The sequence below is a fragment of the Mangifera indica genome, chromosome 3 (assembly GCF_011075055.1).
Source record: "Mangifera indica cultivar Alphonso chromosome 3, CATAS_Mindica_2.1, whole genome shotgun sequence".
Taxonomy (NCBI): domain Eukaryota; kingdom Viridiplantae; phylum Streptophyta; class Magnoliopsida; order Sapindales; family Anacardiaceae; genus Mangifera; species Mangifera indica.
This window is the reverse complement of record NC_058139.1, coordinates 11,466,266-11,479,688: the sequence shown is the minus strand read 5'-3', so window position 1 is coordinate 11,479,688 and position 13,423 is coordinate 11,466,266. Positions and strand designations below refer to the sequence as shown.

The 13,423-nt window shown below is 33.3% G+C and overlaps 2 protein-coding genes across 4 annotated transcripts; both read right to left on the bottom strand.

The window, feature by feature from the left end:
• Nucleotides 1-79: 79 nt before the first annotated feature.
• LOC123211661 (peptidyl-prolyl cis-trans isomerase NIMA-interacting 4-like) lies at nt 80-2,112 on the bottom strand. 2 transcript variants are annotated; one of them, XM_044630458.1, is made up of 5 exons: nt 1,968-2,112; nt 1,052-1,192; nt 831-940; nt 454-596; nt 80-330 (listed from the first exon to the last, which is right to left on the bottom strand). In XM_044630458.1, the coding sequence occupies exons 2-5, from the start codon at nt 1,188-1,190 to the stop codon at nt 288-290; spliced, it is 435 nt and encodes a 144-aa protein (XP_044486393.1). In that variant the 5' UTR covers nt 1,191-1,192; nt 1,968-2,112; the 3' UTR covers nt 80-287. The 2 variants fall into 2 exon arrangements, with proteins under 2 accessions (XP_044486393.1, XP_044486395.1); XM_044630460.1 differs by lacking the exon at nt 1,968-2,112 and having other exon boundaries at nt 1,052-1,211.
• A 5,330-nt stretch (nt 2,113-7,442) lies between these two features.
• Nucleotides 7,443-12,943, bottom strand: LOC123210943. 2 transcript variants are annotated; one of them, XM_044629442.1, is made up of 8 exons: nt 12,465-12,943; nt 11,720-11,777; nt 11,434-11,530; nt 10,364-10,399; nt 9,628-9,764; nt 9,280-9,350; nt 9,089-9,142; nt 7,443-7,506 (listed from the first exon to the last, which is right to left on the bottom strand). In XM_044629442.1, the coding sequence occupies exons 1-8, from the start codon at nt 12,541-12,543 to the stop codon at nt 7,490-7,492; spliced, it is 549 nt and encodes a 182-aa protein (XP_044485377.1). In that variant the 5' UTR covers nt 12,544-12,943; the 3' UTR covers nt 7,443-7,489. The 2 variants fall into 2 exon arrangements, 1 of the variants encoding a protein (XP_044485377.1); XR_006501309.1 differs by lacking the exons at nt 7,443-7,506; nt 9,089-9,142; nt 9,280-9,350; nt 11,434-11,530 and having other exon boundaries at nt 9,659-9,764; nt 12,465-12,548.
• Nucleotides 12,944-13,423: the final 480 nt, after the last annotated feature.

The following is a 13,423-nucleotide window of genomic DNA, read 5'->3' as shown; positions in this document are numbered from 1 at the left end:
ATAAAAGGTTTTCAGCAAGCAAGAAGCAGACATTTTTCGTTTCCCTGCTCAAAAGTCCAAGTAGTTAACATATTGGAAATAGAACAAAAATAAATTTTACGGGCATTGAAACAATAATAATCTTTCCAAATAATAATAATATCTAATATCTAATAGGAAAGCATCATTCAGTCATGAATGTCAACAACCATTGATGAGCCACATTAAGCTTTCAATATACAAATACGTTATTTTCAACTCTATGTTCGCCTTTCCTAAATTCCCCTTCATGCATATTCAGGGTTCCGTCAATTCTTCCGCCCTTCACACAAGATTATGTGGTATCCATGCCTGCGTTGTAAGATGCAAAATAAATAAGCTAGTACATGTGATGGATAATATTGCTCGTCCACAAAACAGTGCCTGGAACAAGCTGGATTAGAAGCTTAAATAACAAAAAATTTATCAGCATACGTTGATTTGAAGGGTGCACTGGTAGCTCCAATTGGTGTACTGAAGGCTACTTCCTGAAATGGGCCAGCCATTTTTCCCCGTGGAAACCATCCAAGGTCTCCACCCTTCTTAGCAGATGGGCATTCTGAATATTCTGCAGCTATCTGAAGAGAAGGGCAAAGGAAAAAAAATTATTCAATAAACACCCTAGCTCAAGCATTTTTAACTGTGCCCAACTAACTTTTCTTTCTTCGAAGTGCAAAAACTCATGCCATGAACCAATTTTATAATGACAACTAAGACAGCCATCACTAGTACTCATGCTCATGGTCTCTAAACCACAAGTAAATATTTGGCATCTTTAACATTTAAAGAGTGATATTTTCTACTGGATTCACCTTAGCAAACTCAGCTGGTGGAACCTTATCTCCATTGCTAAGCCAACCATCTTGCAACTTCTTATATGCTTCATTGATCTTCCCTTGTTTCTCACATAAAACATGTCTTGCTACAACAAATTAAGGAGTATCATAAGTAAAATAACACAAACAAGGATATGAAGATACATCTTATTAAATGAATGATAAGCTGCTCAAGGACACAAGCAAGAATAAGAAACCTTTGACATATGTGCAGGTGCCAAGCCCATCAGCTGATTTCCCACCTTTTCCTTTACCCTTCGAAGCATTCTCATCACTTCCTGCTGCCTGTTTCCCTTTACCCTTCCCTCCATCCTTTGGCTTAGAGTCCTTTCCCATTGCTTCAAAAGCCAAAATAATTGCAGTGCAAAACGCTAAGTGAAAAATATCATGAATGGAAATTCAATGACAGAAAACAATGAAGCACACATTCACAGAGAAAGCAAAATTACATCCCGTAAAAATTTCAACATAAATTCCACAACCAAAATTTGCTTTAGCAAAAATAAAAACTGAAACAAACAGTTTCCAAAACATTCACCATTTAGTCAACTCCAAACTATCTCACTGCCCACCAGTTACGACCCAACTAGTGAATCGATCATAGCCTACACAGGCACATATAGTACTCACACTTACTTTCATCTGCAATGAGATTCCCTTCCAAATCACCAATACTAAGTTACGATATAATCCTTCAACATGCTACAAAACAAACGCCAATAGCAATACTAACTGTACAAGTAAATCAATGAAGAAACCGAGACCTAGATCAAATTGAAACAGTGATCACATCAACAAACATGAGAAAAAACAAATTAAAGAAAAATCATCATCATCTACCTCATTAACAACATATATAGAGTAAATAAACAAACCCAAAATACCCAGAAGCATCCCATAACAAGCATTGCTACTTAATAATATTAATAGAATTTGTCCAATACCCAAAAATATAAACAACAATTTGATAATCTTACACAGATCACGAGTGCTAAATTTTTACCAAATGAATTAAAAGTCACAAGTACAACTAACGAAACACTTATCTTATGATCAAAAAAAAAAAAAAATGAACTCATGAAACAAATAAAACGCGGAGCATAAATATGTTACCTCAAAAGATTTCGATCGAAAGCGTTGTTGAACAAAAGAAAGCGTAAAACCAGCAGCCGACTAACCAGTGCCTGTCAGGGCCTCCACTAGAAGTTGAGAAAATATTCGATTAAATTACAAAATCACCCTTCTTATGAGCGGTGGGTTGGGTCACACAGCACCGGCCCACTTAAAATTACCCTAAATTAAAAGATATTTTTAAGTTCAATAAAACTATGTGTACCTATTTTAGGTACACAAATATATACATATTTATATGTGTCATCATGTAATTGGATGATTTTGAATTAAGAATAAAATAATAACCAATCATATGCTGATACATATGAGTGTGTATACATTTGTGTATCTAAAGTGGATACAAATAGTATTGCTCTTTTAGGTTATACTTGGAATTAGAATGATCTGGATGAGTTTCCGTTCACTTAGCCGTAGCATGTTGGACAAAACAAATACAAATGTTTTTTATTTATTCTTTTATTTATAAGTTGTTCTAATTTGCACTGAGCCAGCAGCGTACCAGTACCCTACCCTGCTGAAAACTTAAAATATATATAATTTTTTTATTTTAATTGGTAATTGGATTTAATAAATTTATATTTATTTGTAATCTCAAAAACCTCACAAGGTGCGTAATGCAATGCATTAAAAAAAATCATACAAGGGAGCTTCGAAAGCATTTGGTCAGTAAAGTTAAAGGACACAAGTCAACTTTGCATCAGTATTTTATTTTACTCGATGAATGATCGACCATCACTTAAAACCTTAGGAACAGACAACATTTGGGCTACTATTTCCAGTAAAATAAACTGATTCCAAATCCAACTAAATTAGAAGCCTTTATCTATATCTAGTTTCTACCCTATATCATCATCTGGCACTGGCAATGTTTTTATCAACAGCAATTGTTTGTTACTTCCAATTACAAATATGGCCATGGATTTCAAGAATCTCCTGTCAAATTCATTTTGTGAAATGTTATATACTTACTACTCAGAATCCGAATCTGAAAGTGGTGCTTGGTAAGCATCTTTTGGTTCCACATCAGTTATAGAAGAAGGCTGATCTTTCTTTGGCAATTTCTTCACACGTTCTCTCTTTGTCATTGTTAGGTTTCATCCTGAAAGGACAAAAAATTGTCTGGTTATCCTTGTTGATTCATGAGAAAAAGAAATACAGAAAATTGCGTATTAAGGATCGTGTTGATTTGGACAACTTTACAAAGAACAACTCGGGTGTAGGATGAGAAATTAAAGGATTTTAAAAGGGTCGCTACAAGGAAATAGAGAAGCTATAACATTAAACTCCTCTGTGGTAGCTATAATAATTATCATTGAAAAGCAATGCTCAGTACCAAAAACACAGGGGGCCTCTAAAACTAGAACTAATTTATAATAGAAAAAAATAAAACTGGGAACTAGGAACTAATTTAATTTAACTTTCCTATCAAAAATAAAGGAAAATAAATTGAATACTAAAACTAGAACTAAATCTTTAATAAAACAGTAGCAATCTACAGTTTTTCATTCCAAGTTTGCTTGTTAGCTTCTGACAAAACTGTATTAAACATCTATTTTGTGAGAATATCTGCAATTTAACTAGCTACTAACTAGCTTCTCCTTTATAAAATGTCTATCAATTTCAACATACTTTGTCGTGTTGTACAAAATTATGAGTAATGTTGATAGTTGATATTTTATCACTATAAAACCTCATTCGAACGCTCAATTTAACTTTTAAATCATCCAAGTTATTTTAAGTAATAATAGCTCATAGATTCCAAACGTCCTTAATTTGAACTTGACTTTTGCATATGACCAAGCTACAATATTTTTCTTTTTACTCTTCCATGTTATAAGATTGCCTCCCAAAAAAGTACAATATCTAAGGGTTCATCTCTTATCGATAATGGATCTCATAAGGTTTGCATTAGTATAGCTTTCTGTGACAATTCCTTCCTCTTGAATAAAACTCCCCCACCCATTGATCTGTTTGAATACTATGAAATTTAATAATTTGCCTTGAGATGTGGTTCTTTAGAATTATGCATGAACTGGCTTACAAAGTCGACATCATAAGCTATATTTGATTTGGTATGGGACAGATATACGAGTCTTTTGACAAGCTTTTGGTAGGACCCTTTATCTACTGCAGTATCATCTAAGGCATCTTCAAGTCAATTATTAGGCTTTATAGGTGTATCAACTGCCTTGCTTTCAAGTTTCCTAGTTTCGGTCAATAGATCTAAGAGATTTTTGTTAGGATATAAAAATCTCCTACTGAGAATGTGCAACTTTAATCCATAAAAAAATACTGCAATCTTCCTAGTTCCTTGATTTTGAACTCTTTCACAAAACACTTCTTCAAGTCCTTCATTCAATTTGTATCATTCCCCATCACTAAATATCTTCCATATATGTTAACAATGTTATTACTCCTCCTGAAGTCAAGTGTTTTAGGATTAGGATATGATCGTATTAACTATGTCTGTATCTCATACCAAGCATGATTTTGGTAAATCGCTCAAATCAGGCTCTCAAAGATTATTTCAACCTATACAATGCTTTTAACAATCTACACACTACATCCTTGTCTACTTGTAATGTAAGACCTAAAGGTACTTCCATGTAAATTTTCTCCTCCAGATCACCATGTAAGAATGTATTTTTCATATCAAATTATTGTAGTTTCCAATTCAAGTTGGCAATAAAAACAAGAACACTCATACAATATTCATCTTAGTCAGTGGAACAAATGTTTCAAGATTATGTATTTCATATATTTGAGTACCCCGTTATCATCAGTCTTGCCTTATATTATTCTAGTGAGTCATCTGACTTATACTTCACAGTGAACATCTATTCGCACCTTACAACTTTTATCCACTTGAAAACTTGACCAACTCTCATATCTTGTTTTTCTTTAAAATCTTCATCTCCACCTTCAGGGCAATTATCCATTTCTTATTACATAGTGCCTCAAATATAGTTTTAGGTATTGCACCTGTGTTTAGGTTGGTAAGGGAAGTTTTATGGTTCAAGGATAAGTGTTTGTAGGTCAAGAATAAGTGTAAAGGATGTTTAATGCACATTCTAGCATCTATTCTAATGGCAATAGGAATATCTAAATCTTCTTAATTAGGAATTTCAATTCCATCAGATTTTAAAACAGTGTTTATCTCAACAATTTCATAATTAGGACTAAATTCAAGCAATTGAACTTGCCCAAAATTGAGTAGGTAGTGTTTTTCTTCTCAAATACACCTATTGTGGACCAGACAAATCTAATTACTTTTTCTTTATCAACTCTTGTTACTTATGTGAGAAATAGACTAAGAAAAAGTTGGAACATTAAGAGACTTGGACGTGGGCAGAATAGGAGATTGAGACTCAGGTAAAGTAACAGTGTAAGGACAAAAAAAGTTAGCAAAACTGGTAGAGCATTAAAATTTTCAAGGTGAAAGTCTGAGTTTAAACTTTTATTACACTTGTGAAACCTTGACTTACTTAGTGCAATAATTATAAGTCTAATCATTATGTTTCGAGTTTATTTATCCAAAAAATACAGACAAAATCCTCAATTATCAGAAAAAAGGTAACAGTGTGAGACAAGAATTTGGAAATTCAAGCAAGGAACATGAATTGCCTATGTGTCCCCTGAAGGAGGGAATATCCTCTTTCCTGAGAATTTGTTCTTGAATTGAATCAAATTCATAATTCAAACTAGCAAGAAAATCATAGATTCTCCTTTTCAACAAACCTTTTTATGGGTTACATCGTCACTACACTTTATTTGGATACACTAATACCAATCTATCTCATGTGATAACATTTGCAAGTGATTGGAGTCATCAATGATCGAATGAGTTCTATGTTTGATAGTCATCACAAACTTTTGAGTATGTAATTTGTTAGGGAAAGAGTCTATGTGAGAAAGAAGGAAAAGAAAGCTAAGCTGTCGGATGAAGAAAATAGCCAAGCAGAAGAGTTGACTAGGAGCAAAAAACTGTTAGGGGGACAAGCAGTAGACAACCTAGAAGAGTCAGAGTTCAAGCCATCAGAAACTTGGACCACTGAAGTCCTATATGCTGAGTTGGTAGCTGTAGAGAAAGAAAAGGACGATGAGGAGATGTATAAAAGGGAGAGAGGAAGAGTGCATAAAAAAGGGAGGAAAATAGAAGAAAGAAGAGAAGGAGAGACCCAGCCTCCCGAAAGCTGGTGAAAGTGTTTTTGGTGTTCGTTTCCATTTTCTATATTATCCTTTTGGGTAGTGCTTCATTTTCATTTGTTCTGTGTTATCCTTTTATGTTGTGGGAACTATTGTAAACAAACTTTGCAACTTGTATTTGGCGAATACTGTAAGACATTCAACTCAATATTACATTGGCATTGATTCAATCAGTATTACTGTTACATTGCTATTACATTCAGTTTACAACAAATATAAACAGTAGTTGTTCATAAGCCTTCTAGGTCTTGTTCCAACTTCCATCAACCAGCAGATTCGTAGGTGAACCAGGGAGCTCTGGAGTACATCATCATAGAGTCTTCCTCATCTCAAGCAGAAAATTCCAGTTCCAAGTATATGACTTACTTTACCTCTTCCCTTTAAGAATGCATGTACCAATTGAGACCACTTCAAATAGTTCTTCTTGTTCAACCTATATGTTGCCTAGACGTTTTGCAATTCGCCGCTCAGTCTAGACATCTCCTCCAACAAATATAGTTGTTACAGTCATCTTTGATGTGCTGCTTGTCACATTTACATCAATCATGATTTTGCGATTTTAAGGGTGATATTAAAGGGGTGTAGGTTAACAATTAAGAGAACTCTAATACAATAATAGAAATTGAATGGTAAATTAATCTTATTATTTTTCATGAATAATCTTGGTCTATATACAATTAATGATGGAAACATAGAACTAAAAACTAAGAACTAATTTTGAAAACTAGAAATTAATTTAATTGACTTTTCTATCTAAAATGGAAAATAAAATACAAGAAAATAAACTAAATACTTCAACTAGAACTAAATCATTAACAAAATAGTAACAATCTGTGGTTTCTTAAATAAGAGGAAAGTTTGTATTTTTTAAAAGTTTCAACATGAAAGAATGAAACACAATTCCAACACTAATTTGTATGTGTTTGTGTTTGCACTCGTACAAACATTTACTAAGAAATATGCTAGACAACTTTTGCACGTTATACTTCAGAAGTATGCAAACCATTGAAAAGAGAATATCATAATTTCTAAGCCAGCAGCTACTTACCTCAGTACTTGATTTACTTGGTTGACCTGATTGCCTCGAATGAGCTGCTTGTTGACTCCTAACCAGCCAGATGGTACCAAAAGACATTAAAGCTCCTAAATGCAAGCTCAGACCAATTCTAGGATCTCCCAGGTAACTGGAACATCTGGATAGAATGTTGTGCATCCGGTGCTTCATTCCAACACTCTTAGATCGTATAGTTTGTGCACCTCTAGACCTGATAGGATCTACATCCTCAGGAACAAGTTCAAGAGTCTTCACTCTCTGTAGCAAAAAGAGACTAAGAACTTTGAGCAATTAACAAAAGACTCCAAAGACAAGCATGACATATAATATTGCAACAACATTATCTATTAGAAACATATGTTAATAACATCATAAATGAACTGGGCCATTCAAGAGGATTTTTAATTAAAATAGTGATACGAACCTTAGGAGAACCACACCTCAAAAGCTAGCTATTGAGATGGGAGAGCCCAAGGCTATATAAACCCCACATTAGTTGCCCATACTTTCCAATGTGGGATCCAAGTCTCATACCTTGCATTTAGGATTGTAACATACCACCACGCTCCGCAGTCCCGACGCCCACGCGGGCTGGCTGTACGCTAGCTCCCTGCTAGCCCCGGGCGAACACTGCAATGCCGGCGTCACCACCCGCGCCGCACGATTGCAACTGAGAGACATGATGATAGCTCTGATACCAAATGATACGAACCTTAGAAGAACCACACCTCAAAAGCTAGCTATTGAGATGGGAGAGCCCAAGGCCATATAAACCCCACATTAGTTGCCCATACTTTCCAATGTGGGATCCAAGTCCCATACCTTGCATTTAAGATTGTAACAAATAGCATATTTTTTCCCCTTAGATACATATATAGTCATTTTTTTTCCTATTTACATATATAACCTAAAATATAAAATATCTAAAATATCTTTAGGGTTTGTACTCACTCAGTCAAGCATAAACCCACCTAATTAAGACATAAAACTCACTTATTTACCCAGTCAAGACAAAGATATGAGGTAAAAATATGAAATTTTCTGACAACTTTGATAATGGAAAGGTTAGTCAGGTGGTTGGCCGGCTAGCTAAACACTCAGTCAACCAATTCATTTTTAAAAAATTAGTTCGCCAGGTGGTTCGTCAATCGGCCAAACACCCAATCAACTAATTTATTTTTAAAAATTGGTTGGTCGAGTGTTTGGCTAGCCAACCAATTCTTCTGATCAATCTCAAATTCCAGAATCTTCTCCTTTTAAAGGCAAAGTTAAATTAAAAAGTGATTATTAGTATAATGGGAAAAAAATGGTTATATATGTATAAAAGACAAAAAAAGCAACTATTTTAATTAATATCTCCCATTCAGGCTAATGAACTAATAACCCTGGTTTGATTTTAAGCACCTCAAATAGTGACTTAATGAAGTAAAAGCAACATAAGGCAATGTTTAGCATGTCACATTACACCATATTATATTGTACAATATAGCTTTGTATTGAATAGTACTAGATGATACTCAATGAAAATAAATAGGGTGTGTGGTGCATCATTATATTGCACAAACTTATGTATGATTTTCAATTAAATTTTTATCAAGTATTTGTTGAAATTTAATAATTCATTTAAAAATTAATTCTTTTTTACTTTTAACTAAAATTAAAAGTAGTTATAAAAAAATATAGAAAAGAAATTAAAATTGTACTTAAAAAATCATTTATCATCACAAAGAATATTAACAAATAATCTGACCCAACAAAACTTGGCAAACTGGTTAATGGATAAGCAAGGATATAATCTGACCAGTAAAATTAGGCTAACACAGGAAGTCATTATAAATACCTTGCTCTTTATTTTGTTCCATGACTTCTAAAAATCTTGAATTATTAAATGATCCTGAAACAATGTATGATCAACTTAGCTTTCTCGTATAGCAAATAAAATAGTTTTTTCCTCATAGAACAATTAGTATCTCATCAAAAGTTCTCTAGCCACTAAAGGCACAAAAAGTGAATAGAAAAAGAGTGACATGCCATGGTACAGAACAGGTTTGACACCAGGATCTTTCAAGAATACAATAGCAGGCGCAGAATCCACCTCAAAGCTGTCATCAATAATTAAAACTCAGTTAGGTTGTTTGTTTGCAGAAGGAACTAATGAAGCCCCATTAGTCTGATGATTTGCAACTCATGCCATAACAGATCCATCATTGAAATTTGTTGTAAATATTATACATGTAAATATGTAATTAATGAAATAAGATTCATGTCATCGACAAATTACTCTAATTCAGGTTCCTCAAAAACATGTTGAAGAAAATCAGTCTCTTCCTTTAGTGCTGCATACTAAAATATTACTAATAAGAAAGCATATCCACATACGTGTTCCACCAAAGGGAAGCTTCCTCCTCTTGCCATAGTATGAAGGCAAAAGTGCCATAAGCCCGATTATCCTTAGAAATTTTCCTTACATATGGAGTAGCACGCTCGCCTGTTTTTGAGAATAAAATTACCATTACCTGCAAGTAACAAGAATGAAAGCATTACGAGTTATCACCATGTTGCACATGAAAATCAAAGCAAAGCTATGGAAACTAAAATGTTGCAGAAGAGAAGACAATTATCTTTTTAATAAGAAAGAACTGCATGACTACAAAAATCAGCATTGCAGAATATCAGTCTGACTTATAGGACAAAATTCCAAGTTAGAAAGAATAAGGTCTTCTCATAAAAATTTTGTTGCATATATGATCTTAACCATAAAGCATTAAATTTATGACATATGTTAGATTTTGCCAAAAAAAAAGGGTTTCTAATTTTGATAATAAGGTAAATTAACATTTCCATAAAGCATCATTACCTAAGAATGACAGTAACAAGTTCCCCAAAAAATGATGTCAAAAGTTTTCACATATCTTCCTTTGCCCACCCCCCAAAAATTATAATATTAATAATTATAATACAGAAATATCAACCTAAGTTATGTCTGACAAATTCCCCTTATTCTTGGGTAAAGGAAAGCCAAAACATCTTGCATACAATTTATAGTAAAGCCAAATCCTACTCAAATAGCATTTTATGAACATTAAAAGAGCATACATGTGAAAAGGAACCATACCTTATGAGGCGCAGTTTTTGCCAGAAAATCTTTTCCCTGAATTCAATAAATAACTTCAAGTCATTACTAACAATACATGAAACAAAAGTCAAACAAATAGCTACTTGTAATTATGCACTGATTACTTACTATTTGTTACAAATTCAGCAAACAAAATATTTTTTATCTTTTAACATTTACGAGACAACCCTCCATCGCCACCCCAAACCCTTGAAAGAAGAGCAACAACTATCCGCTCAAAGAAACTGTAAACTCTCTTTTAAAATAAAATTAATAAAAGAAAAAGAAATACAACCAGAGACCAAGTGTCCACAAAGAATTAAAAAAGAAAAAGAAGGGAGTAAAGTCAATGCCAATTCTAGCTAGTAATCATTCTTCCCTGAACAAAAAGGCCAAAAAACTATTGAATATCTACCCAAAACCCTTCCCACTTCAGATGAATTGTTAAAAAAAAAAAAAAAACATAGATCTAGAAAATCCTAAAAAACTAGAGCTCCAAATTAAAAAAAAAAAATGGAAGGCCTGACTTCATAAAGCTAAAAAGAGTGAAACTGTTTCAAAAGGTAGTGTCAGTAACGTGTAAAATTAAATAGTAGGTTCACTTAATTAACAAATCAATTCAAGCATAAAGGGTAACCAACTCTTTCTCCAAGGTTCAAGTAGAAAGGGAAAGCTTTTCTTTTTTTGCAGCTTAGCTTTACATGCATTTTGTTTTCAGTCATATAATACTTGGGTCGCATTATATTGTCAGAGTTCCTTTAAAAATTGAGGACTATCAAAGGATAATATTTTATTTGTATATACAGACATGAATCCAAGAATGATGTAGCTAAATTAAATGCCAAGGCTCAAACACCAATTTGTGATTGATGAAGAAGGTTATATTTTCTATATAAGACGCAGAGAAAGCTATGAATGCAAAAAGAACTAAACATCAATAATAATTAGCAATTTCACTTGAATGCAGATTATAACAGATGCACACCAAAAGTTTATGTCATGCTCATGACCTCAAGAGATGAATTTTTCTTTAAATTAGAAAGGTAGTTCCAAGATTTAACACTAATTACCAGTGACTCCTTTGTATAGTAGAAAATGCAAGGTAAATTTAATATAGTTGTCACAAACCAATCAGTAACTGCATCAATGGAGAGTTCTCCATTAAACCTAACACCAAAGATCATTTCAGATACTATTCTACTATAACTTTAAGAAAGATATGACTCATTGGAGTTATAAAGCACATACACAATGTGAAACTTAATACTAAGCTTTCCACAACATACTTTAAAGTATAGGTTACCGTAATGCATTATGTTTTCATTTTTTTAATAAAGAACCAAACTGGGTACTTACCTAAGTACACAATCAGCAGTTTTACACCCTGTTGGAAATGCAACAATGGAAGGAAGACCTGCATGCATTTGTTACAATTATAAAGCCAGAATTGTAAATAATTAAAATTATAGCCACAACCAAAAAATACAGTTGAGAGTTGCAGATAAAATTAAAAAAAAAAAGCTTCCAGCTTGAAAAGCGACCATGTAATTCCTTCAACTATTTGGCTACAACAAAATGCCTCAATGCATCCTACCACTGGCAAACCGTTAACATCTTACAGGCAGAGAAGGCAAGCAAACCAAGTTCTAGTGCTTTTTTTCTGGTTATCAAAGAAAATCAGGTGAGAACAACCAAACATTTGCTTCTAAAATAGTATATTTTCTCTCAACCAACAAATTCATCTAGGATGTGACTATAGAAAAGCCGGCAAGGATGCCTTCTGCAAGTATCAAACTAGAAGCTTGTGCACAATCCCACATACAATAAATTCAGAAAATTCCATTTTCCAACTAGACCATATGCTTCTAAAAACAGTTAAAAATGATCAAATCACTATAATTGATTTTATATAAACCAATTGTATCGGAGTAGTTACATATTCTTACATCTTAATGGAGCTTTTGACATAAGATTTGCAAATTCCCAAAGCTTGCAGTCTAATGGAAACTTAAATTTTACTTAATTATTTTCTATACAACGACCATTGAGATATTCCCTCCTTGTTATAAACTGATGTAAATAGAATGGACATTGCACTTACCATTTCTAAAGTAAAATTGTCCAGTTGGCTTTCTATTGGCAAGGTATGTGGCAAGTTGAATATCACCAAGTTCCACCATACCAGTATTTGCAATCCCCTCCAATAAGGCAGCTGAATGCAGACACAGGGGGGTATGTTATCAATATCTCAAAGCAATCACCAAGCCTCATTCAGTGATAAGATTACAGTCTTACTGAACACACAAAAAGCACCCAAATGATGAATGATATACTTATACCATTAAAGTGTTCCGACTTAGCCTTTATTTCTACCCCTCATTAACAGTGAATAGAGAAATGAATTAAAGAATAAAAAATCAGGTACATCAGAAATATAAGGCAGCCAAACACACAGCTACATGGCAGATGAGTCTGTTTGATTACCTTTTTTCTGGTTATATGCTTCATTCAAGAGATGCCTAAATTAAGTATAATCATGCTTACACTAACTTTTGTTTCATGTAATAGGAAAACAGATAAATATAACAACTTTTTTCTTGGTGCGACGACAGGTGGTTTGAGATAGAGATCTTCGTCTCTTCATCATCGCACCAGAAAAAGGAGGAGGCCAGAGACGACACTAAAGGGAATGCTAAAAGCTGAATGTAAAACTACTATTTTTGAAAGTTCTAGGGGCCGAGTGAGTTTGAAAAATATGGAAACCTTATGTTTGAAGGTGAAAATGTTACTTTTTAAAATTTGAAAACTTTTGACAAGGGTGAAATGTTGGTTTCTAAAACTTGAGGGAAAAAATAATAAATTTTATACATTTTTAATATAAACAATAAAATAACTATTTTATCCTTACTTTTAACAGAAAAAGTTAACAGAAATTGAGTTATGGATAATAGTTTGGATTTTTCAACTGCCACAAATGCGATTTTGAATTTCTGTTAAAACTTGGGTGAAAAATAATCCTTTTCCCTATAAATTATGGTATTTAATTAAATTTCTTTTTAA

Excerpts from the sequence above, each read along its gene's own strand:
- LOC123211661 (XM_044630458.1), bottom strand. The coding sequence starts at position 1,190 with ATGGGAAAGGACTCTAAGCCAAAGGATGGAGGGAAGGGTAAAGGGAAA. Across the intron at positions 597-830 it reads CACCAGCTGAGTTTGCTAAG|ATAGCTGCAGAATATTCAGA; the intron begins GTGAATCCAGTA and ends CCTTCTCTTCAG. Across the intron at positions 331-453 it reads AGTGCACCCTTCAAATCAAC|GCATGGATACCACATAATCT; the intron begins GTATGCTGATAA and ends CTTACAACGCAG.
- LOC123210943 (XM_044629442.1), bottom strand. The coding sequence starts at position 12,543 with ATGGTGGAACTTGGTGATATTCAACTTGCCACATACCTTGCCAATAGA. Across the intron at positions 10,400-11,433 it reads ACTATACAAAGGAGTCACTG|GGAAAAGATTTTCTGGCAAA; the intron begins GTAATTAGTGTT and ends TATTGAATTCAG. Across the intron at positions 9,143-9,279 it reads CAAACCTGTTCTGTACCATG|GATCATTTAATAATTCAAGA; the intron begins GCATGTCACTCT and ends ACATTGTTTCAG.